The 24793-nt window shown below is 37.3% G+C and overlaps 7 protein-coding genes across 7 annotated transcripts; 3 read left to right on the forward strand and 4 right to left on the reverse strand.

Moving 5' to 3' along the window:
* Positions 1-11: 11 nt before the first annotated feature.
* On the forward strand, positions 12-392 carry B0P05DRAFT_577505 (uncharacterized protein; the record flags this gene model as incomplete). Its single annotated transcript, XM_051581788.1, has 3 exons — positions 12-79; positions 128-159; positions 211-392. The coding sequence occupies 3 exons, from the start codon at positions 12-14 to the stop codon at positions 390-392; spliced, it is 282 nt and encodes a 93-aa protein (XP_051438052.1).
* A 1360-nt stretch (positions 393-1752) lies between these two features.
* On the forward strand, positions 1753-3504 carry B0P05DRAFT_577506 (uncharacterized protein; the record flags this gene model as incomplete). The annotated part of the gene is made up of 2 exons (XM_051581789.1): positions 1753-1878; positions 1927-3504. The coding sequence occupies 2 exons, from the start codon at positions 1753-1755 to the stop codon at positions 3502-3504; spliced, it is 1704 nt and encodes a 567-aa protein (XP_051438053.1).
* Positions 3505-4119: 615 nt separating this feature from the next.
* On the reverse strand, positions 4120-5394 carry B0P05DRAFT_584076 (pyridoxal phosphate-dependent transferase; the record flags this gene model as incomplete). The annotated part of the gene is made up of 2 exons (XM_051582310.1): positions 4120-5025; positions 5074-5394. 2 exons carry the CDS (start codon positions 5392-5394, stop codon positions 4120-4122), a joined length of 1227 nt encoding a protein of 408 aa, XP_051438054.1.
* Positions 5395-6275: 881 nt separating this feature from the next.
* Positions 6276-8832, forward strand: B0P05DRAFT_584077 (kinase-like domain-containing protein; the record flags this gene model as incomplete). The annotated part of the gene is made up of 2 exons (XM_051582311.1): positions 6276-6437; positions 6487-8832. The coding sequence occupies 2 exons, from the start codon at positions 6276-6278 to the stop codon at positions 8830-8832; spliced, it is 2508 nt and encodes an 835-aa protein (XP_051438055.1).
* Positions 8833-9587: 755 nt separating this feature from the next.
* Positions 9588-11348, reverse strand: B0P05DRAFT_577509 (DNA glycosylase; the record flags this gene model as incomplete). The annotated part of the gene is made up of 6 exons (XM_051581790.1): positions 9588-9689; positions 9737-10143; positions 10200-10301; positions 10346-10936; positions 11060-11084; positions 11139-11348. The coding sequence occupies 6 exons, from the start codon at positions 11346-11348 to the stop codon at positions 9588-9590; spliced, it is 1437 nt and encodes a 478-aa protein (XP_051438056.1).
* A 68-nt stretch (positions 11349-11416) lies between these two features.
* B0P05DRAFT_528155 (putative intracellular protein transport-related protein) lies at positions 11417-13090 on the reverse strand. The gene is made up of 7 exons (XM_051576618.1): positions 12983-13090; positions 12670-12932; positions 12267-12615; positions 12090-12215; positions 11803-12039; positions 11524-11755; positions 11417-11475 (listed from the first exon to the last, which is right to left on the reverse strand). The coding sequence occupies exons 1-7, from the start codon at positions 13054-13056 to the stop codon at positions 11470-11472; spliced, it is 1287 nt and encodes a 428-aa protein (XP_051438057.1). The 5' UTR covers positions 13057-13090; the 3' UTR covers positions 11417-11469.
* An 8948-nt stretch (positions 13091-22038) lies between these two features.
* B0P05DRAFT_584083 (uncharacterized protein) lies at positions 22039-24580 on the reverse strand (the record flags this gene model as incomplete). The annotated part of the gene is made up of 3 exons (XM_051582312.1): positions 22039-22316; positions 22373-22628; positions 24536-24580. The coding sequence occupies 3 exons, from the start codon at positions 24578-24580 to the stop codon at positions 22039-22041; spliced, it is 579 nt and encodes a 192-aa protein (XP_051438058.1).
* Between the last annotated feature and the right edge of the window lie 213 nt (positions 24581-24793).

The following is a 24793-nucleotide window of genomic DNA, read 5'->3' on the forward strand; positions in this document are numbered from 1 at the left end:
ACTACTTCTTTATGGCGGACTCACACTTTGACGATCTCGACACAGCAACAGATAACGGAGAAAGAGAAGAGTTGATAAAGTAAGAAGAAAAGAAAAAGAAACAAGCGATATTGATAAGTTTGGGTAGACACGTACTTGAACTACAGTCTCAACTCAAAAGTAAGCTCAAATAGATAGACAAAGAAAACTCTAAATAATATAATACACTAGACATGGTTTCACGAGTAGACTCGGCCAGAAAAGAACATCAATCTTTACTAACGGAGAACCAATTGCTTCAAAAGTACATTAATAATTCACTTACATCAACTGCCGTATTTGGAGCTACAAATGGAGCTATCAATGCCAACAATATTGCCTTGCGTCAGTCAAGTGCTGACTCTCCTCGATAAACCTCCTATACACGAGATGATTATTTGAAACACTCTGGAATTAGGAGTGGAAAAGAAGAAGAGAAAAGCAAAAAAAAAAAAAAAAAAAAAAAAAAAAAAAAAAAAAAAAAAAAAGCATAAGTGGAAATAAAAAGGAAAGGAGAAGCCCGCCATAATAATACTAATAATATTAATAAAAAGTGGGAAAAATCACTTGGTTTGGGAGGGAGAAAGAGATCAACCATAAAGAGGGTTTAGGAGAACATCTCCTCTTTTTCACTTTTCTATCGCGCTCTTTTTCTCAAAAAAAGAAAAAGAATGATTCCACACTAAAACAGCATGAATTCCACAAGTTTGTTTGACAAACAAAGAAGGTTTGAAATTGTGTAATGATCAATGACAGCTCCTTTTTTGTGTGTTCCCCTTTGTTCTGTATGTGCTGGTGTATTTACATATTTGTTCATATTGTAAGCTATGATCACAAGGTACAATCATCATAACAATAATAATAATAATAATGACATTTTTCTTGATTAAAACAGGAGACGGTCTCTTGACATTAAAAAGGAGTGTGTAGATCGAATGGACAGGATAGAAGACTATTTTGGCCTAATTTGAAACTGCTTTTTTGAATGAACAGTAATATGCTGATGATGTAAATGCAAATAAGAATGGCCCGCGCGCGTAATTCCCTACTCCCTTTCTCCTCCTTTCTTGCTTTACTCCCTTTATATACTTGCCCTGCATCTCCTTTTTCATTTTATCAAGCAATAGACTGATCTGTGCGTACAACCCGGGCAAGTAGTATAAAACTCCTCTTTTTTCTTTGTCTCCTAAAGTCTATCAAAAACAGTCCCTTGATAATTATAGTTTAATAGACAGTTACACGTATCTAACAATAAAGTAAATTCAAACAAGTCAAACTTCAAACAGCCTCTTTCTTTTTTTTCCTTTTTTCTTATCTTTCTTTTTTTTTCTTTTTATTATTCTTTTTAGTGAAAGCATACATTCATCTATTCATGTGTGTATAATTCTTTTGTATATACATATTTAAAAACCAACAAAAAAAACCTTATTTACTTACTTATTTTTTATTACTTATTCTTTATTGCTTATTCTTTATTACTTATTCATTATCCCAATTAAATATATATACACATACGAATTTATATATACAGTGTATGCATACACACAAGATTGTATACAAAGAATAACAGTTTGTTCTTAATAGTTAAACATGATAAAACAAGAACAAAGTCCAATGAATGATCCAAAACCCAATACTTTCACTAGAGTTTCTGTAAGATAAAAAGTATATACTTGTATATGCCTCCAATGCCATGATTCATTCATGTTTAACTCTTTTTTCTTCTTGCTTTAGATGGAGCCACTCTATGAACGACTACTGAAAAAGCCATTCCCTGATAGTGTTTCTGCCATAGAGTACTGCCGCAGTGTATGTGCTGAGTTTGGATTCACCGTCAAGCAGGAGGCAAGTGCAAATAGGGTATGTTCATTAACTAGTATTAAGATGAAACTGACATGTAAGAATTAGAACATTTATGTTTATTGCTCTAGAGAAGGGCTGCCCGACTCTCAACGCAACCCAAAACCTTCGCCTCAACGCAAAAGACCGTCCAAACGATGTGATTGTCGATGGCGTGTTGTCTTATCAGAAAACGAGCATGAAGAATGGGAGTTTCGTAAATCAATGAACCCCAATGCTTCTGAACACAATCATGATATGATGTCGCCTGAAGAAATGGTCAAAGCATGGCCTCCTGAAGTCAATGAAATGATTATTCGGCTTGCTCGACAACGTCTACAAACACATGAAATACGTGAAGCTGTCAAACAACATTTTCCTGATATCACTTGGAATGAACGTCGTTTCTATAATCGCTTGACCGAGGAAAGAAAACGAATTCGGCAACGTGGTGTGGTTGAAAGAGCACAGAGACTGTTGCTTTTGAGTGCACGTCTTTGTTCAATTGTGGCTAATCATGAAGAATGGGCATTTACTGTTGAAAGTGATTTGCAGCGCATGTTTGAAAACTTTCGTCAATTAGCACGATTAGCACCAGAAAATGTCAATACACTTGTGGACCTTGAACCGGACATGATTCAATTGGATTATCCTAGCAGCAACAATAACAGCCCAGCATCTTTGTTTGTAGCAAATACGCAACGACTGTCAATCACAAATGATTCTGAAGACGATGTTACAGCCATAATGGCTTCACCTGCTAAAAAAAGAAGATCAGTCAAATCGAACACTGACACTACTGTCATACACAACAGTAAAGGTAACACAGCCCCTGAAACTCAAAAAGGGATCCAAATGGTACATGTACCGAGTTATACAATTCAAATCAGAAGTTCTTCAGCTCTCCACCGGTCTCCTCCATACGAAACATCTGCTAATTCAATGAAGCGCCTTTATGGTGAATCATCACCTTCTTCGTTTATGGATACTCAGCCTCCTCCTCCTCCTTTGCCTCCTCCACAAGCTTTCGGCTCGTCTTCTTCCTTCTTTTCATTAGCTTCTCCTACTTCATCTTCATCTTCTACTTCTTCTATGGCTTTTCAATCACAAAGACATACGATTGTTACAAGAGGTATTACTTCACCACAACAATCTATGCACTCACCCAATGAATTCATCATGTCTCAACAGCCTTATCAAACACCTCAACCACAGCAAACTCAGCAGCATGAAAGTTCCACCGGCAGCCATGTAGGGTATACAACAGGATCAAATGCGAATGCTTCTGCTGCCACAAACAACAATAATGACACCGCTTATCCTATGTCTTTCCCTCCTTACACTATTCCTACATCTGCCTTTGCTACAACGCCACCTGAATTACCCTTCTCATTTGAAGCAAACTTTATTCCTCAACAACAAAGAAGTGATCGATTGACGACGAATCAAGAATTCTTTAACCACATCAAGGAAGACTCAACACAAGTTGAGCAGCAACAATCAAAGACCATGTTAAATCAACATGAATATGAACACCGTATGCATCGAAATAACAATTTCTCTCAACAACAACAACAAAATTATCCATTGCCCATGATCCGTTCAGGAGACAATAATAGTTCAGTAGAAGAAAACCATTGGTCTTAATATGAATTATGGATATTTTATATGCTTTACTCTCCTTTTTCTTTGTTTTTGTTTATGTCTATGATTGCCTTTCCTTTGTTTATTTTTTATGTCTAATATAGCTCACCATGAAACTATTGTTTACAGAGTTTTTTTTCTTTTGTCTTTTTCGTTTTTCGAGCACATTGCGTAAATGCTCTCTTTGCTCAAGCAAGACGAGTATGAGGCTTCTCATTTTTATTTCATTTTGACCGTATAAATATGACAGAAATAGTAGCTTTTTACTTTTTTAAGAGATGAAATGCTTGGATAGTGAGAACATCAATAATGTTATTCTTTATGCCATGCTTTTCAAGTGATAAACAACAATAATAAATGTATCAAAGACATAATTCCGAAAACTTCACCCAAAGCAGAAGCAGCCGGACTCAAAGTGTCTGAAATTTATTCGAAAAGGTATTTCCACAAAAAGGAAATCAAATAACGAGTCACTCATCAAAGAAAGACTCCGCAGACTCAAGTTATTTCCTTTTAAGTAAATCAGTAAACCCGCAAAGTGAGAAATGGGTTGTTGAAGCCTTTAGATTTAAGCTCAAATTGTGGGTTTGCAAAATACAAAAAAAAAAAAGAGGAGCTTTATTCATTAATGTCATGAATAATGGCTAACAAGGCATTACCAACATATTCAAAATCATCAAGATCTACATAAATTTGTCCACATAATCTAACCCACCACTTGCCATTGTTCTTATAAACAGGGAACATAGTATGATGGTCATAAACTGCCTTTTTCATGAAAAAAGAGATAATTTCTGCATCTGACTTGCTTGTCTTAAAAGCAGGTAATTCAACATTAACCATATTTGCAGTAATTGTCTTGGTCGAGTTTTCCATGACAGATGTGCCTAGTTTCTTAGCTACAAGATCACCACCCTTGACAGCAATATCATGACAATAAGCATTGATGGCTTCTTCACCACCAATGGCTTCACGGTATTTAATAGCGGCCTTGACACACATGTAAGGACTAGGATCAATCGTGTTTGGAGCAAGTTCAAGTGCAAAAGTAGAGGAGTCAGAAGCATCTTCATGAAACTTGTAAGCATAGTTAATAGTAGTAGGGTGAACAAAGCCTTGATTACGCTTAGGTACGTACAGAATAGCGCAGCCACGAGGGGTATAAAGCCATTTGTGACAGTTGCTAAAGAAGAAGTCTGGATCAGTCTCAGATAAGTTTAAAGGGATTTGACCAATAGCATGAGCACCATCAATCATAGCCAAGATGCCATGTTCCTGAACAGTTTTAGTAAGTGCTTCAAATGGTAAGCGTGCACCGGGAAGAGAAGAGAGTGCATCAATGACAGCCAAACGAATCTTAGGTTCACCTTCTTTAGCATGTTCTCTTTCAATGGCTTGTTTGGTCAAATCAATCATGTCTGCGTCTTCAATAGGGTAGTTAATTTCAACGCCCACCAACTTCACTTTGAAATGATCTCTTAAGAATTCCAAGGTCTTGTTGACAGAGACATACATAGTATGATACTAAGAAATAATCAATTTCATGCATTGGCGATTATTTTGATTACATACATAAAGAATTTTATCGCCTTCTTTGAAAGGAAAACTTCGAAGCACGGTATTAGCAGCTTGAGAAGCATTAGGCACAAAAGCAAGTTCACTAGAGTCACAGTGAATAAGTTGAGCAACGCGTTCTAAACTAGCTTGAATATGAGTGAACATCTCATAACGATTCCAGCGATCGGGGTGTTCTTCTGCTTTATCTTGAAATTCGTGCAAAAGTGGTTTGATTGCCTTAGGATAAACACCAAAGGAGCCATGGTTTATAGGTATATATCCTGGTTCAAAAGAGAACTCATCGCGAAAGGCTTTACCAAAAGATTGTTTTGTCATATAGAGAAAAACAGATCATTATCTTTGACCTATTTTATATATCTTTGAAGCACCGAAATTTATATGTGAGAAGGACGATAGCTAAGCATTTGTGAATCCTGTGGCCATTGTGAATCCTGTGGCCATTGTGAAAAATGCTAGAATCTTCTATTATGTTTCTGAGAGATATCAAATAAAATTTTGGATAGATACATGTTACTACTAACAGTCTATGAGCAAGTTTATTGAGTTTAGTCAACCAAACAAAGGACAGGATGATGATCTTGTTCCTTACTGCAGAGTATGAAATGACTCATTTTTCTTTGCATTATGAGTCACTGTGAGATTCTTTTCTTTTGTTGCATGTCTGTGCCTTGTGGATAAATACTTTTTCCTCTTTGGAAATCAAATTCCATGTCTGCAGCACTATTAAGAAATACTGATTATGTTGCCAAGTTGGATCTTATTGCATGTTCAAGAGCTGCTTAGCTTGTTGACAAGATCATATTACTGTTGCAAATGCATTTTCCAAAAATAGTTTGCTCTTAGTTCTCTAAGACTAATGTTTAAGGTATGGTTCATTTCTTCTGGTTAACTACGTGGCATGTGTATTTCCAGTTTTGTTTAGTAAACAAAATGACAGAAAACAGTATTCTCAATAACCACGTTCAAAGTCGGAGGTTGTGTAACTGTTAATCAATTAAGGTCTTTAATAAAAAAAAAAATGTGTGTTTTCATTATATTGAATAGGCGCTTATACAGCTAGAATGGAACCCTCATCTATCACGCGTTGTCTACCTCAATTCAGAAGACTCTTTTAACTCCTAATACTTCTCTCTCTCTTTCTCACTTTTTTTCCTTTTCTTCTTTCTTTTTTCTTTAATTTTTCATAACCCAGTACAATGGAAGATACACAACCACAAGAAACTATTAATCGCCATGATCGAGATCAACAGCGGACACTCCCAGTAAAGACAATCGGTAATTTTACTTTACAGCAAAGTATTGGTAAAGGTAGCATGGGTAAAGTCAAACTTGCCACCCATAATGTCACAGGTGAAAAAGTAAGTTCAAAGAATTCTATAAATAAATTTATTAAATTATTATTATTAGATTGCTGTAAAAATTGTCCCCAGGGCCAATATGCAATTAACAAACCAATCCAATGGAAAATCAACCAACCAGATAGCTAAGGAAAAAGCGAGAGAAGAAAATCGTGAAGTCAGAACAATTCGAGAAGCTCATATCATGATGTTACTAAAGCACCCAAACATTATTGGAATGAAAGATATTGTCACACAAGGTCCATATTTTTATATTCTGATGGACTATGTGGGAGGTGGCCAACTTCTTCATTATATTGTGAAACGACAGCGCCTTTCAGATAGGAGAACCAGACAGTTTTCTCGGCAGATTGTGAGTGCATTAGATTATTTGCATAGAAATTCCATTGTCCATAGAGACTTGAAGATTGAGAACATCATGATTGATAAATCAGGAAGAAATATCAAACTCATCGATTTCGGTCTATCAAATCTATTTTGTCCAGAACGTCAATTAACAACTTATTGTGGCTCTCTTTATTTTGCAGCACCCGAGTTATTAAAAGCCAATCCTTACAATGGCCCTGAAGTTGATATCTGGAGTTTGGGTGTGGTAATTTATGTGATGGCAACAGGCTCAGTGCCCTTTGACGACAAGTCCATGCCTGGTCTTCATGATAAAATCAAACGTGGTCATGTCACTTATCCAGCTCATTTGAGTGATGAATGCAAAGACTTATTGTCTCGTATTTTTGTCACTGATCCTGCCAAGCGTATTATCATGACAGATATCATCAACCATCCTTGGTTAAACAAAGATGCAGCCCCTATCAAGAGCCATATGCCAGTACGAAAACCCTTGGTATTACCATTTGACCCCAAAGTCATTGAGAGAATGTCTCAAGGCTTTAATTTGGGTACAGCAGAAGAAATTGAAAAGCGACTGACTTTGATTATTGAATCACCAGTATATCATGATGCCGTCAACCATATTGCTACTTTACACTCTCGTAAATCTCAATTGCCACCTCTTTCATATAACGAAGTTAATTTTGGTATTATATATGATGATCCTCAATCTGTACCAGCTGCCTATCATCCTTTTATTTCACTTTATCATTTGGCTGCTGAGAAGTTCATCACAATGGAGCAGGAAGCACATCATCACCGTGTGGCCATCAAACACAGTCTATCTCGCAAATCCTCTGTGGACTCAGTGGGTGGTGGGGACTCATCTGCTCGTAGTAGTCAAGCTTCACTTGTGGGTGCTGATGAAGCTGTGGTGCCCAATGAAATTGCTCCTAGATTATTGACAGATGTACCAACCAGTCAAACACCCGTTATGCCTGTTGTTCCTCAAGTGAAGCAAGGTAATGGTAGCATGGTGGGTTTCGTATCTCAACCAGCTGCTATCGCTTCTGCCAACTACCTCAGTCGAATTCAGCGCTGGCTTCGATCTTCTTTGTCTCAGCATCATCTTGCTGCACCAGACCATCTTGCTGCACCAGAAATACCCAGTTTCCCAAGTCAATTCTCTGCACCACCATCTCCACCTCAACTTGTTGAAGACACCAAGCATGCTGAAGTCGATACTCATATTTATGTCACTCCTACTGCTACTATTACTACACCTAATACTATCACAACATTAGCAACCATGCCTACACCATCACAATCCACAGACGATCGAGATCAACCTAATAACTCTCCTAATGAAAGTTTCCATAGTGCGCATATAGACTCAACAGAGCACACAACACATCAGCAAAATGGAGCACCTAACGGTAGTAAATCACTCTTCCGTAAATTATCACAAGCATTTCTTCGAAAGAATTCCTCTAGAAGTCTAAACAAAAAGACAAGTAACCTTAGCGCCAATCAAAGCAACAGTGATGATGAAGGCATCTTTATTCAACTTGGTGATCAAGCTCTTTTAAAGACAAATGAGTCTGTTAAATCACAAATAGATCAAGAAGTGCCTCCTCCAGTACCTCCTAAAGACATCAATTACAACATGTCTCTACGCAACAACAATGCTAACCATGTTCATCCATTGCCTCCTGGTATGTCTATTGCCACTGTTACATCTCGTCAAACAGCTCATACGATTGATATCACTAAAATAAACAACATCCATGGTAGTAGCGCTAGTGTTACTACAGGCAACAATATACCTACTCCTATTGCATCCAAAATGGCAAAATACGACGATATACCAATTCCTCCCATTCCTCGGACCGCAACAGAACAACCTACACCTAGTATTTCACGATCTGCATCAGTGGCTTCTGTTGCATTTCCTCGACGAAGAGGATCTGTCTCTAAAATGGCAGGCAAAATTGGTTCTTGGTTGAATAGATCTGCTTCAGTCAGTCAACCCAGTAGCAGTAAACTTGGAAATACCAGGGATGCTTAAACATATATATCCTTAATACATTCATTATAAAAGCTAATATTATATCTCAATTCCCTTTTTTGAAAAAATAAGTCTAGAATGTTAATTGTTTTAGTAAATTGCTCAGAAAATAAAACTACAAAGTTGGTCAGATACAAAAGAGAGAATATCTGAATAAGAGAAGGGAGGAGGAGAGGATAATTAAACATCTATTGGATTGACTAAAAAAGGTTTAATAGAGTATTGCAAGCATTCAGCAGAAATGAACTCTCACTTGATCAGGATAACACTTGTTCGCTTTACTTTATCTATATTTTCGAAATGGTTCAGAACTTCTCAGTTGGAACAATTTCAGACGAATGAAAGAGAGGAGAGAGAGGGAAAATATGTTGGTGTGTATATGACACATATGTTATATTTAACGCGAATAGAATGAGCAATAAAGGACAAGAAAGCTATAAAAACAGATAACCAGGTTTTTCGCTACCTTAACTTTGAAAAGCACTACATCCTTAACATTTTAATAAGGTTAGAGAGAAGAAGGCGAAAATCAAATGATCAAGTCTATCAAATCCTCGGCCGTTCAGTTTACAGAAGACCAAGCAAATGTACCAACAGCATTAAACAATAACAACTTAAATCAGCACCTTAAGAAATTTATTAAAGTTTACCGATCCATATCTCAACACTAGTTTGCTTAAAAGCAAACATTGGGGCTGGAGCCATTGTAAGCTTGAATGTTGTTTATAATAAAGTTCACTAAAGTCACGACTTCTTTATTTTGTCGCTTTAAAAAAGGAAGTAATATTTGCTGACTTGACAGTAGTCTTTTTGGTTACTACTTTTTTCTTTTTTGTTAAGGCGGTTGAATTTGTAGTCTATAAGAAATGTTGAGAAGTATGTTACAAGAGTACAAATGGCCTACTTTGAACTTTTCAAGTAACTTCAATGCCTTTTTGAGACCTGTTGGTATAGGTGATACTTTTAATTCTTCTAGAGTAACCCATTTTGTTTGGTCTGTGTCCATCCTTTCATGCTCATCTTGGTATTGAATCCATTCAATATGATACACTTTGCGAATATGAGAAAATAAGTGAACAACGTTGCCTAAATCTTGTCTAGTTGGGCTTTTGAAGTCCAATTGATATTTTTGCTTTAAAAATTCAGTTGCTTTTTTAGAACGATCCTGATAAGAGGTGTCAAGAGAATCTAATTCTAGGCTAGGGAATTCCCATAAGCCAGCCAATAAACCAGTGTCTGATCTTTTGGATATCAAATAAAGAGGCTCTTGGTCTTTAGAAACAATCCTCTCCACAATACAGACAGCACATTCTAATGTAAGACATTTATATTTAATATGTGACTAATATAATTTTGTTTCAAGTTACCTTCATCTCGGGGAGGCTTCTTGTCTACTTTAAGAGGATATTTTGTCACCACGTACTCTTCTTCTGACAAATCAGACTGTATTTCATGACATACAGAACATGCTTGTAATCATGAGCAAGAGCTTTTAAGCACCAGGTATTCTTACCATGTTCAGTAGATTCATGCTTTCTCTTTCTTTTTGCTTCGTCAAAGAATCCATTTTTCGACATGTCTTTTGCCACTTGGAGTTGATTTAATGCTCTGCAGTCTGTTCTAATAGGACACATTGTACAGCTAGGATTCTGAGGAGTACAAACACGAGCACCTAATTCCATCATGGCTTGATTGAAGTCGCCTGGATTTGTTTCAGACACTAATTGAGCAGCAATATCCCAGAATAAATCAATGGTCTTTGCCTTTTTAGAATCTGCATAAATGGCTCTCCAACGAGCAATGACACGAATCACATTTCCATCTACAACAGGTGTCGTTTCACCAAACACAATGGAAGAGATAGCACCCGCTGTGTACCTTCCTACACCAGGTATTTCATGTTGCAAATCTTTAGCATTGTCTGGCAAAAGACCGTCTAATTGATTTACTACTTTTTGTGCACCTTCCCAAAGCCGTTTTGCTCGAGAATAATAGCCTAATCCAGCCCATAATGTATTTACTTTTTCAATATCTGCTTTGGCCAAGTCATGAATGGTTGGAAAAGCAGTCATCCAACGGTTATAATAGTCAATGACTGTAGCCACTTGTGTCTCGTATGTGTTAGGTATGCATCTTTCTATTTATTTATTTACCTGCTGAAGCATAATTTCACTCACCCAGACTGTATTCTGAATGAGACAATCTTGATACTTATAAATTTATTTACCTTCATATGCCCTTTGACCTAAACGCTATCGTACACAATTTGTATGAATATCCCTTATCATTCATAGAAAGTGCCTTACTTGTCGATCCCAAGTTTTGTCATTGTCTTGTCTCCAGGGCATGTTGGTTCTTTTCTCGGCATGGTACCAGTCGAGTAGATCTCGTTGAACTCGAATTTTTTCTGCGTTTGATACTTTATGATATGTATCTGAATGAAACAGTCTTTTGCTCGAAACACACTCTTCGATATCTATCCATGCATCTGAGACTTTTTGGTCTTTTGAGCTCATTTTAATGTAAGGAAGCTAAAAAAAAAACAATACGCGCCTCAATACGCGAAATGCCAGTCAGACATGGACGCGTTTTACTGAATTCAAAGAGCGATTATCAAATAGGTATTTTATTGTAATTTTAAAACTATATGAATGTTAGTCTATATACATAGATAGATAAACAAGCACTTACTCTAATTTGATAGGATCCAGCTTTTGTCATGTATCTCACCCATTTAACAGATTGATAACCACTCTTTTCAAACACTTTTAAGAATCTAACTAAAAGACCTGAAGAAGTGAACATCAATACTTGGAAATCCATGGATATAGGAGGTCTTGACCAAACACGCTTGTGTGTCATTGAACTCAATACTGCTTCACCACTTAAATGGAATTCTGCTTGTCCTTGGAAACGAGATATTCTGAGCTTGAGATCAATATACAGACACATAAGATAGTCTACACTTACTTCCAAATAATGCAATTCTCAGATGGTGCATATTTAGCTTTTCCACCAGAACCTACTTTGACTTCAACTTTTGCTGAATTCAAAGGCGTAGGAATCTTGAGAACAACATTGTTAGCATACAATTTAGGTGAGAAATTAGCTCTAATACTGATATTGTATTCTACGCGCGTATTGCCTATTTCTGTCACTACAGGATGAACCTTGAATGGCAAGTTGACATTTTCTGTAGTACGATATCTATTATAGCAAGATGAGTAAAGAATTTACCCGCAAATATTGGCTCTTACTTCATCAATTCAAATTCACCATCTGGAGGTACAAAGCTTATTGTTCTGTCACTATCAAACTTGCCCAACTTGACGCATTGGTGGAATTGACAATCATCAATCTCTACTGCGTTTGTACGACGAGCACTATAAAGCTAAACGGTCAGACACATGCATGGTTTCCAGAATAATACTTGCGTTGTGCGATTGACGACATCTTTATCTAGCAATAGTTTATCGTTCAAGCCAAACTTACATTCAGGTGTGCCAGACAAATAGGCTCTCATCAAGATTTGTCCTGCTACATCAGCTCTTAATATAGTACCCGTATTGCTCATCAACAAATTGACACTTTCAATCACATCAATAAATGCTTCATTTTTTCTGTATTTTATATCGTTTCTTCTCCAGGAAATAGCACCTGTAGCTTGAATTGTAATTCTGCTTGAGTCCTCAACTGCTTTTTCAGATTTAACACCTTCTGTTGTGATATACATCTTGAGTGTGTCTGTCTCACTGTTCTGTGGATATCCAAAATCCAAGATTTCTAAGCATAAAAAAGTTAATTGATGTTCATGGATGCATTAATTCTTCTTTTTACCATCCAACAATTCGTAAATAAGGACAAAGTTATTCTTGACAGCTTCTTCATCAAACTTTCCAAAATAACTACGTCCAATATTCACCACTCGATAACAAAATTCAAACACAAGAGCCGCGTTAGCGTTCCATTTGGTGACTGCAACAATATAAAGATTTTCATGGCGAACATGGAAAAAGGAAGTTGAGCCTAGTGTGACAATGGGTGAACGAACGTCTGTATTTGAGATAACTTGAATACGAAAAATATCTGCTACTGAACGTCTAGTATGCGTATTTAAGTCAATGTATCTTTTTTCCTATCAAAAATCTACCTCAAATCGTGTCTGTAGAGTCTAGAAATAAGCACTTCACCTTTCTGGTTGTAGATGAAGAAGGCGCTGATCATGGCTGCAAGTCTTTCGAGATGAATAAAAAAAAAAGGACAAAAGAAAGGGAAAAAGGGCGATTAATTTGGCGGGTATTTAATCCATGGTATATAGGTTGCACTAGGATTCTATGTACTAACAAGCTATAGACAATTCTGTTTGAAATAGGATTGACATTTCTCTTTAAATAATTCAACTTTTCTTAGCTTGATCAAGGCGTTGTATTCAATGCTGAAAATAAATTCGTATTGTGTTTTTATAAAGGAAATTATATGCTAATTAGAAGCAGTAGAGACAAAAGAAGAAAAAAAAATAAGCACAGCTTAGGGGAACGGCAGCATGAATCGCTTCGTTTTATTACAAGAATAGATTGCAATATGACTGAATGATTTGATTTTTATTGCTCACCTAGGTATGTATACGCAATAGGGTTTTAAACAGTTTGACATCTTCGTGAGCAAACATTTTCTTTGATTTGAGGAATTAAGTGCTTTTTTGATAATATACTTTACTTAAACAAGCAATCTAGTATTATGCAACTTGTTCATGTAACAAGGACGCTAGGTAACTAGGTATTTCAACAATGGAAAAGATCCTGATTCGTGCAAATCCTTTTTCTTCCGCAAACAAAGGCATCATAAAGCCTTTTTTCTACACCTACAGACACTCTAATCAGTATTTACTAGTACTCATAGTACTTTTAGAGTTAACTTGGACCAAAAATCCCTCAAAACCAAAAGGTACTACTCATGAAAAAGCTTATTTTGACAACTTCCAACCTTTCTTTTCAACGCTGCAAATGAAAAACAGAGCTATCGACATGCTTAAATACTCGGAATGTATATAAGATGCTATAGTTCCTGATCAAAGTGTTTGATTGCTAAGTTCACTGCTAAAATGGTATGATAGAAGCAGAAAACCTCATAAACATTTTCTTTATTTTCTCAGTGTTTTAGTAGCAAAAATACTGTGTTATTTACATCAATAGGTTCAAAAATGAAAGATATACAGCTTTTGTTAATGTACAAAAGCGAAATAACTGCGTCTTCATACAGTTCTCAGCAAGAACTTGATTTTTTTTAATGATTTTATTTGCCGCACGTATTAGTGGTCTTGGGAGGGAACCACTAAAGAGGTGCTCGACGATTATTTATTGTAAGAAAATATAAAGAAAAACAAAATTGGTACGATAGTAAGAAAGTAGAAAAATATAAAAGGAAAGAAGAGCAGCTATTGCGAGAAAAGACCTCTCAAGATGAAAAATCATTTTCAGCAGCTATACGCTTAATTTGATAGCGAGTGCTGTGAAGAACAGAGAGATAATGGAATGGTTGGTTCTGCATGGTATGGGTCCAATGAACCTTCCAGATTTCAGAGAGACCAATCAAGGTTACCATGGCTATTGAAACGGGACAGTTTGTTTGAGACCGAATCCGAGAAAAATTGAAAGATGCAAGTGCATCAGAGACTAGATCCAGAGAGGTGCCTGGCCACAAAAATTCCCTGATCAAGGCATCCCAGAACGGAAATTTTTGAGGGAAGCGAAAGAAATGGTACACAGTCTCCTGATCACCACACAAAATGCAGGCAGCAGTAGTGAAGTGAGCAGGAAAAACCTTGAATAGAAGTAAGCGAGTGGGAATCTTGCGAGTCAGAAATCGATACATCACATTTCTCTGCAATGTTGTGATAGGTATGCACCAAAAGTACTTCCAAGCAGCAGAAGAAACTTCTTGCCGAGCAATGATATCAGACAAGGCAGCTTGTGTGATGACCTTACGGAAAGTATGGCCACAAAATTTGCGTTGTCAAAAGGCAGTTTCAACATGCACACAAAAGAAAAGAAACCAAGAGACCGCTGGATTGCAGGAATATGCACAGGATTGTATAAGTCTAATGAAGTACGAACAAGGCATTGACCAAAGAATGGCTCCAGTTGACAATGACTTTGATTCATTGCTTGAAGGTATTTTCTAGCACTACGACGGATATCCAGGGGAAAGGAAGAAACTGGTATTGGTGCCAAATAGTGACCCTGTGGATGGTACTCATATAGGTAGGAAACTGCTACTGTGCGTAACTTGAGAGGCAAGTCAAAGGTGTCAGATGGCAAAACAATTGAGCGTAATGGCAGTAAAAGGCATTCGATAGGGTTTGGCATGTATGAGTACTGTTTCCTAGGAATAGCATCCATTGTCTGGCAGCACATTGTGGCAGTGTTACTTGCCAATTGCCTGAGTTGGCCTGGGCGAGAACGAGGAAAGAGCAGACCCAAGAGCAGATGTTCAGTCTGAAGCAAAGCACGGGTATGTGCTGCTAGAAAGTCTTGTATCAGAGAACGTTCAGCTTGAGGACACAAAAAAGGATGAAGCCAATGGTAATACAGTGATTTCTGCTGAGAAAACAAGTCAATAATGCCAAGGCCACCATGCCACTTTGGTGCAGTCATCGTTTGCCAACTAATGCGAGGAAAGATTTGCCGGTTGACAAAAGAAGTAATGACAGTTCGAATGGTATTAAGGATTGCTTGAGTGGTAGGGATCACCCGCAAAATATACCAGCATTTAGACAATAAAAGCGAACTGGCAACTGTAGTTCTACCAACAACAGAAAGATCGCGTGAGGCATGAATATCCGCCAGTTGAGTCAGTGATCGAGTGAGGGACGAAAAAAAGTGAGCGCGCTGGTCCAAGGATTGGATAAGGGGAAAACCTAAATAGATAATGGGTTCAGCATCTGTACGGCACCATATCTTGGGAATGTCAATGGCTTGCAGAGTAGTCAGCCATTTATCATCTAGATTGTGGCCAGAGAGAGAGATTGCTCGCACTTTATGGTAGTTAATCTTGGCATTGGATGCTTTACTGTAGGTCTGCAAGTAAAACTGCATTCTGCAAGTAAAACTGCATTCTGCGAAGGTCAGGGATATTATGAAGAAAAACTAAAGTGTCATCAGCATAACTAAGCAATTTGATAGCAGGTAAGGTGATAGCTTGACTAAAATCATTATGATTGAAGCGATAGTCAGAAAATTGAGTGTCATTCAATATCGACTGGAGAAGTGGCTCTAAGGCAAAATTGCATAAAATACAGGAGAGTGGGTCACCTTGTTTGAGGCCTCGGCGCTTTGGAACCAACTGCTTAGAGAACCAACCATTGATGTTGATACAAATGGAATTATCTCTAAACAAGGTAATAGTGCTGGCAACCAGGATCTTTGGAAAACCAAAGTGTAACAACACTTGCTTGAGATAGTCAAGGTTGACACAATCATAGGCCTTTTCTTGGTCTAAAAGAATGTCAAGATCTTTGTCTGGTCGGCGGTAGTTTGTTGCTGCATTTTCCATGATCATTTGGGTGAGCAAGCCATGCTCAGCAATATATCTGCCAGGCATAAAGCCTAGCTGATGTCTCTTGATAAGTGTAGCAGCTACTGTCATAGTCCTGTGGTTGCTTATCCGAGTGAAGACCTTGTTATCTGCATTCACCAACTGAATAGGACGATAGTTCTCTGCCCGCGTTAAATCACCTTTCTTAGGCAAAAGAGTCACAAGTGATAGCAGCCATGATTTCGGGAATAAAGAATGAGCTAAGGCATCATTGTATACTATTAGAACCAGCTGCCTTAAACAAGGAACACGAAGTAAAATACCTAGAATCCTGTATGGCAGACTATCGCTACCAGGATTACTCTGACGAGGTGAGTGTCTACTTGCTTTCGATACCTCCAGCCAACTGATAGGACTTTCAAGGGTAGATGCTTGCTCTTTAGTAAGTCGTTGGCTGTTGGTACGTTGTAAAAGCGTATTGAAATCAGAGAATTGGATCTTGTCAGGACGATATAGCGCCTTATAGAAGGCAACCATCACCTTTGTTTTCCCTTCTGTATTAGTAACCAATCGTCTAGAATTGGGATCAAAGAGCTTTGGTATTGTTCGTTGTGTAGACCTATCTTGTGCAAGTTTTTTGAGAAGACCAGGAGATTGTTCACCTTTTTCTCGTCAAAATTTGCCTGCTTTGAGATGTTCTATTTCGGCAGATTCATCCTGCAAAATAGTAATCATTTTTACAACTTTTGGTAAAAGAGATGATAAAATAGATATATTTTTATGATCTCGTAAAATTTTTTTGCGTTTGGATTGAAGCTTTTTCAGAGATTTGGATCGCCAGTTGTTACGCTCGATCTGGAAGGATCGAGTAAAAACTTTGACTTGTTCTTTCAATTCATCCCAAATAGTTTGAACTGAAGGGCAATCAGGATCCAAACGGTTGATGTTATCCATGTATTGCTCAATATGTATTGTCAAACCTTTTCTATATGCAGATAGTCGAGCAAGATTAGGATTACCTTTCCAAGGACCAGGTCCAGCTGGAGTGTGTACCAGTTGATAGTTGATAGAAAGCAAGGCATGGTCAGTCCAACTGTAGTTGACAAAATTTTGAGTCATAGAAATTACATTGTTAGCATGAGGTAGAGTGCAAAATATATAGTCAATATGTGTGCGACTACCAGTGGTACTAACAAACGTAGGAAGAGGATCACTTTGAAAACAATCTTGGAATGAAGTAAGAAGTAGATCATTCCAGCACGTATCAATGTTGGATTTACGGTAAATGTCATAGTTGAAATCGCCAGCAATAATAATAGGCAAAGACGTTGACTGTAAATGTGATATTAATGGTTGATTGGAAGATAACATGCGAAAGAATGTGGATCGACTACTACAATAAGCAGGAGCATAAATATTGAAGATATACATAAAAGGAATGGAGGGTTCAGAGGCATGAGCGATAGACGCTAAGAGAAAGCGGTCATTGGTAGAATTGATGGTGGGATGTGCTGTAATTTTGTAGTGAGATTTTAAGGAAACAATGCCACAGTGTTCTGTCCAAAGACTAGATTTAGTCTGGAACTTGAGATTGAGCTATTTCTGTATATTAAGTGTAGATGCGCGTGTTTCTTGTAAGCATAGAATGTCATATTTAGTTGAACGTAGAAAGCGGATGAATAAGGACTGCTTGTAAGGATCTGAAGTTTTCGTAAGGCCACGACAATTAAGGGTGGCAATTTGCATAGAGTTTTTAGGCATAGATTATCTTATTGAAAGTCAGGAGAGGTACCTGTTGATCCACCTGTATTATGATTAGGCACCACTCTATGTCTCTCATCGTCATGATTAAATTTGATCTTTTTACGCTCCTGGATAAACCTTTCTAAGTCCAAAGCCTCTTGGGTTGGATTATTGCTTGGAATATTTTGAAAATATTCATCATCATCCTCTCCATCGGAGTCAATGATTTCTACTTCACTATCTCCTTGCTCTTTCATTTCATGAACCATCAATTCATGCTCGACTACTGTAATACCGTTTGAAAGTGTTTGAATAGTCTCGGTTGCTATTTGACTAAGAGGAACGGTAGTCAATGCAGCAGGAGAGACAATTTACTTAGGCTTCGCACTTTGTGCTAGTTGCTCATTGGGTAGGTTGGAGCCTGATCTACTAGCCTTGTCTTTTGTGATCCCAATACGCTTATTAGGAGGGTGGCCTGATCCATGACTACGACGAGGACAATCACGGCTGATATGACCACGCTCATTGCAGTTATAACAACGACGAGTATTAATGTGTTCCATGCAATCTGCTCGACAATGGTCGGATTTTTGACAAAAACGACAAAATTGGGGCATTTCATCCCACGTAAGCAGAAGTTCACGATCAAATTCGGGTCAATCTACTACTCGACCAAGTTGCTCAGGCTCAGACTTGTGAGGATTGTTCAGGTCAAGAACGACGTAGCCCTGGCCGAAAAATACAGCACCGTCCATATGAAATCCCAGATCTAGGAATTCACCAAAATGGGAAAAACGTTTGGTCATTTGCTCGCGGAGAGTTGAAGGATGAATCAAAGGGAGTCGTTCAACCTTAACTCGAGCAATTTTCGCATTCTGGGGCAAGCTGCGGTAACCTTTGATAATATTATTATCTTCCATCTGCAAACCAGTGTTGATCAACTTATTGTATACTTCTGAGTTGGTGTCCCAGCAAGTTTCAATAAAACGTCTCTGCAAATATTTGCGCTCAACAAGTAAAGTGCCAAAGAAATAATACTCTTCATGGGTATTAAGTAACCCAAGAAACTGTTTAAGGCCATTCACATCACGAATATTGGTGATATCGATCAATACACTATCTTTCTCTAAACCGACAATATAAGGCGTAATAGTGCCTGAAGAAAGAGTGTTGGTACTAGCATACTTCGACTGGGAAGAACCAGAAGTGCGTGCAGAAGAAGCAGTGACAGCCAATGATGACGACTGGTTAGCAGACACAATAGTTCTAGCCGCTACTTGCGACCAAGTTCTGGGTAAATTATTGTTGTTACGACGCCCTTTGGAGGATGTCATGTTTTTTTTAAAGATTTTTATTATTGCTCCGCGTAAAGTTACCCTAATGGCACTCAAGAGGCGGGCGCAATTCATACTGAATTATATTAAACAATTATGCTGAAAGCAAACTAAGCAGAATAAAGTAAAAGATATGCCACTGTTATTAGTGGGAAAAAAAACTACGAGAAGAATTACAGTCTTGTGTGTACTTGCTTTTCATCTGCAAGCAGTTGTAAAGCAGTACGTGTTTGTTGTAGAGTGGAGTAGGCATCAAAAGCTACGTTGTCCATGACAAATCTCCAGTGTGCTTTCCAAACTTGTGATACGGCTGTGTTGATAATGTCAACAACGGTTAAATTTTCTTTTTGTGAGTAATCTATTCTAGTGAAGTTTAGTGTAACCAGTGCTTGAATAACATCTTCGACAGTGGTTGTAGGCCAAAGAAATTCGAAGATGAGATTGTTCCAAAAAAAAACTCTTTGGCGGGCAATAAAACAGGAGGTGTTGTTCACTTTCCAGATGAATTGAGCAAATGGTACAAAGAGGTGAGGGGAGCTTCTCAGGAAGTATATAGTAAAGAAGTTGTCTTGTGGGTAGTTTGAAAACCAGGAATCGGTATATCATATTACGAGCAACTGGCAGCAGAGAACAGCTCCAGAAATCAGTCCAAAAGTTACTAGAGATAGCTCGTAGGCGCTCTGGAGCAGATGTAGCACTCTGGCAAGTTAACCGAAACTCTTTTGTCGATATCCGGGTGATTGATCCAGTCAGGGTCACAAATCGGAAAGATTTGACAAATGGAACAAAAGATAAAGGTGGTGAGGACGGTAAAGCAGGCAATACCTCTACAGTAGGAGGTTGGCAGTGTTTGACAAAGAAAGGAAAGAATTGGTACTTGTTACTTTCTAGCCCTCAGGTGATCTGAAAGTAGAATTTTTGGAGCTCTTGCGGAATATGATCCGGATGCTTCCAATGGATTAGCTTAAGATCGTGGTTGAAAAGCATAAATGCTTGAACTGAGATAAATTGAATCCTTTTCGGCAATGACGGAAGTCGTGGTCTCAAAGATTGTAAGACGACCTTCATCGGCAAACTAAGACATGCTTGGTGAGCTAGTGTCATCTGGTCAAAATCTCGAGGCAAGCGATCTATTGAGGCATAAAATAGATCAATTGTTGAAATACGTTTACCGCACCCAAAGTGAGAGGTTCTATTGTGTCTAGCCAAAGGAAAGAGCAAAGGAATAGCTACCTCATAATATCCGGAGATATTTTGGATATGTCTTGTGAGTATACGATGCCAGTGTGCGTTGATAGAGCGATTCAACAGAGGCAAGACCCAGCGACTATAAAGCGCGTCTCTTTGCAATAACGGATCAAGGACCCCTACATCACCATCTTCTTTCGGTAGAGTCCAAGTTGGCCAAGCAATTTTCGGAAAGATTTTGGAGTTTAGGAACTGCTGTGCTAAAGACCGGATTCGAGAAATCTCAGTCTTCGTGAACGGCGTTACCCGAAGAAGATATTAAGGTGTTAACTACCGTGGCCCGGCCTAGTACTGACAAGGAACGGGCAGAATGTATCAAGCAGGCAGATTTCATCTTTGCCAAAAAGGTTTCAAAATAATTTTGTCTTTGTGCAACTGACTGGATTAATGGAAAACCTAAGTACACAATAGGTTGTGCATCCATGGAAGACTGAATGCGCTGTATATGTAGTGGTAGCAGTTACCTATGCCAAAATAGCCAGGGGTTTGTACCAGATAAAGATAGAGCTTCAATCTTGTTAAAGTTGATTTTTGCATTTGATGCTCTACAATACGTTGATATATGTCTTTGCAGTATTGCAAGATCATTCGGATCATGTATAAATACTAAAGCATCATCTGCGTAGCAAAGAATTTTAGTTTCTATAGGAGCAGAGGAGGAAGAGTCAGGCCTTGGTGTTTGTTGTCGAAACTGATATCCTTTGAACCCCCCCCCTCCCATCTTGTATAATCGAACGTAGAAATAGATCAAATGTCAAGTTATACAAAACTGGTGATAGTGGACCGCCTTGTTTTAATCCTCTTCGTTTCTTGATTTCTTTGGTAAAGAACCCATTAACATTGATTTTGATCTTGTTTTTTGAGAGCAATTTGTGTATTGTATCGGCAATCACTTCCGGGAACCCGTAGCCTATCAGCACTCTTTTAAGATATGTGAGGTGTACCCGATCGTATGCTTTCTCTTGATCAAGTAAAAGCGCTAAATTATGGTCACTACTTCTGCCCTTAGTCGTATCTTGCTGTACTCTGGCTTGTGCGTCTTCCATAATGGTTTGGACTATCAACCCATTTTCTGCGATAAATCTCCCTGGTATGAAACCCAGTTGAAATTGAGTAATCAATTGTGGAGCAATCATCATTATACGGCGGTTTAGTATCCTTGTAAAGATTTTATAGTCCGTGTTAGCCAGTGTGATTGGTCTATAGTTCTTCATGTCGGATAGATTGCCTTTCTTAGGTAGTAACACCATCAATGATTCATTCCATGACATTGGAAGACTACCAGCTAAACTATCATTATATACATCCGTAATCAATGTGTGAAGACTAGGATGTTTCATGATAAGATTCAAAATTTCATATGGACGACCATCGGTGCCAGGGCTACTTTGTCTTGGAGTTCACTTGGATTCTTCAATATTTCATTCATAGAAATACTCAGCATCATGGTGTCTCTTTGACTATCATTCAATTTCACATTGTTAGGAATTTTAGCAATCAATCTGTTCATAGCATGGTAATTGGGAGGGCCCGGAGTATGTAATTTAGAATAGAATTGTTGTACTATTTTCTCTTTAGCCTCTTGATCTTCACAAAGTTCACCACTGACAGGATCTCGTAGATCGCCTACTGATTTTTGATGTGTTCGTACTTTGATCAACCTGTTTAGAAAGCCTGGAGACTTCTCGCCTTTTTCTCGCCTTTTTCTCGCCAACGCTTTCCCGCTCTCAGAGCGTCTATTTCAGCAGCTTCCTCTTGCAAAGCTCCCAATTGTTTCTCTACTATGGGTAATGTCCAATCCACTATACCACGATGTTTCTGATGCCGAAGGATTTTGTTACGTTTACGTTGTAACCGTTTAATCTGTTTGTTTCTCCAATTGACTGTCTCCAATTGAAATGATTTGGTAAACAGTTTGACTTCAGCTTTAATCCAGTCCTAATTTCTCTGAGCAGTGTAATGCTTTCTCTGATTCTGGAGTTGCAGAACTAGTGTATCCAAGAAAGCAGCTAATTGTTGTCTAAACTCTTTCTTTTTCGCTAAGTTTGGATTTGCCTTCCATGCACCTGGGCCTCTAGTGCTTGTAGCGAATTACAAGGAAAAAAATAATATCAGAATATGTAATCAATTTGAACTTCGATAACAATTATGCCGACATGACAAGTATGTCATTTGTGTATTCAAAGAAAAAATTAGAAAAAATAAAAACCGCTGCTTTAAAATAAATGAGAACTATTTTCTGTAATGGCAAGAAGTAAAAAATAGGAGAATTTCTGATTTTCCTGTTCTAAATTAATAAAAAAAGCATGATTTTCAATTTTTCTGTTTAAATTAATAAACGAGTCTACCGGATGATAATTTCACTGTTTTGATTTAAGAAAGAGATTACTACCTGGTAGATTTGTTTTTTATTTTAAAACAGAAAAATTGGGAAACAAACTTTTTTTTTTTACTTTTGAGCAGAAAAATTAGAAAATTTTACTTTTTTTTTTAATTTTGAGCAGAAAAATTAGAAAATTCTACTTTTTTTTTATTCTTTTCATTGCAAAAAATTTTTTGATTTAATTTAGAAATCTAGTTTTTATTTATTTCTAAAAAATATTTTTTTAGTACACAAATGGCATACTTGTAATTTCGGCATAACTGCTAATATTTCTGCTATTCTGAAAATGCTTTTCTTTTTCTTTTTTCTGACCCAAGCATAAATTTTAGTGTTCAAAACCTCCTTCTAAAGATTGTAATAGCTCTACAAAAAAAGCAGCTAGAGAGAAAAAAAAACATGGAAAGACTTGTAGACCTCATGCCTTTGTGATCAGTGTGATGGGCTTGCAAAAAGAAAAAGAAAAGCATTTTCAGAATAGCAGAAATATTAGCAGTTATGCCGAAATTACAAGTATGCCATTTGTGTACTAAAAAAAATATTTTTTAGAAATAAATAAAAACTAGATTTCTAAATTAAATCAAAAAATTTTTTGCAATGAAAAGAATAAAAAAAAAGTAGAATTTTCTAATTTTTCTGCTCAAAATTAAAAAAAAAGTAATTTTCTGTTTTAAATTAATAAAAAAAAGCTTGTTTTTCAATTTTTCTGTTCTAAATTAATGAACGAGTCTACCAGATGTTGATTTTGCTTTTTTAGTTTAAACAGATATTACTACTTGGTAGACTCGTTCATTAATTTAGAACAGAAAAATTGAAAAGCAAGCTTTTTTTTATTAATTTAAAAGAATTTTTTACTTTTTTTTTTGTCATTGCAGAAAATAATTTTGATTTATTTTAAAGTAGTGGTTTCTATTTTTTTCTCAAAAATATTTTTTTGAGTACACAAATGGCATATTTGTAATTTCGGCATAACTGTTAATATTTTTATTGATTTTGAAATGCTTTTTTTTTTGTAAGTCTATTGCACTGATCACAAAGGCCTGAGATCTAAGAGCCTTTGCATAGTTTCCCCATCGATCTAGCTATCTTTCTCGTAGAGTTATTGCAATCTTTAGAAAGTGGCTCTGAACACCAAAATTTATGCTCGGGCCAGAAAAATAGAATAAGAAAGGTATGGTTCAGCATCTAAAATTATTCAGCCAGCGCATGATACTTTTCTCCAAGATATTAGTTTCTATTTTTTATTTGAAATCGGGCTCACAAGTCAGCTGTACCCTTTCTTTGAATAAATTTTAGCATACTCTAATCAAGCAAGCGGCAGCTAAAGATCCTATTTGGAAAGCAGCTGTCAGACATCAACAGCGCCTTTACATCCCAAATGACAACTCCAGCAATCTGAGCTTTGTCTTGAACACTTTTTCTTATCAATTTTTGACCAGGTTCCCTGATGCAGCAAAGTGATTACGACAGCCATAGTAAGCATAGAAATCGTAGTACCCGTAGTAGCCATGGCAATCATACACCACAGCGTTAGCGGTTGCATTTTCCTCCATCACTTATGCTGTAGTGCTAACTCTACGAGAAAGATAGCTAGATCGATGGGGAAACTATGCAAAGGCTCTTAGATCTCAGGCCTTTGTGATCAGTGCAATAGACTTACAAAAAAAAAAGCATTTCAAAATCAATAAAAATATTAACAGTTATGCCGAAATTACAAATATGC

The sequence above is a fragment of the Gilbertella persicaria genome (genome assembly GCF_025201335.1).
Source record: "Gilbertella persicaria strain CBS 190.32 chromosome Unknown B0P05scaffold_6, whole genome shotgun sequence".
Lineage (NCBI taxonomy): Eukaryota > Fungi > Mucoromycota > Mucoromycetes > Mucorales > Choanephoraceae > Gilbertella > Gilbertella persicaria.

Bases quoted from the DNA above. Each gene is read 5' to 3' on its own strand.
- B0P05DRAFT_528155 (XM_051576618.1), bottom strand. From the start codon at position 13,056: ATGATCAGCGCCTTCTTCATCTACAACCAGAAAGGTGAAGTGCTTATT. The intron at 12,616-12,669 runs GTAAAAAGAAGA...TTTTATGCTTAG, and splicing joins TATTTACGAATTGTTGGATG to AAATCTTGGATTTTGGATAT. The intron at 12,040-12,089 runs GTAAGAGCCAAT...TTGCTATAATAG, and splicing joins GGTGAATTTGAATTGATGAA to ATATCGTACTACAGAAAATG.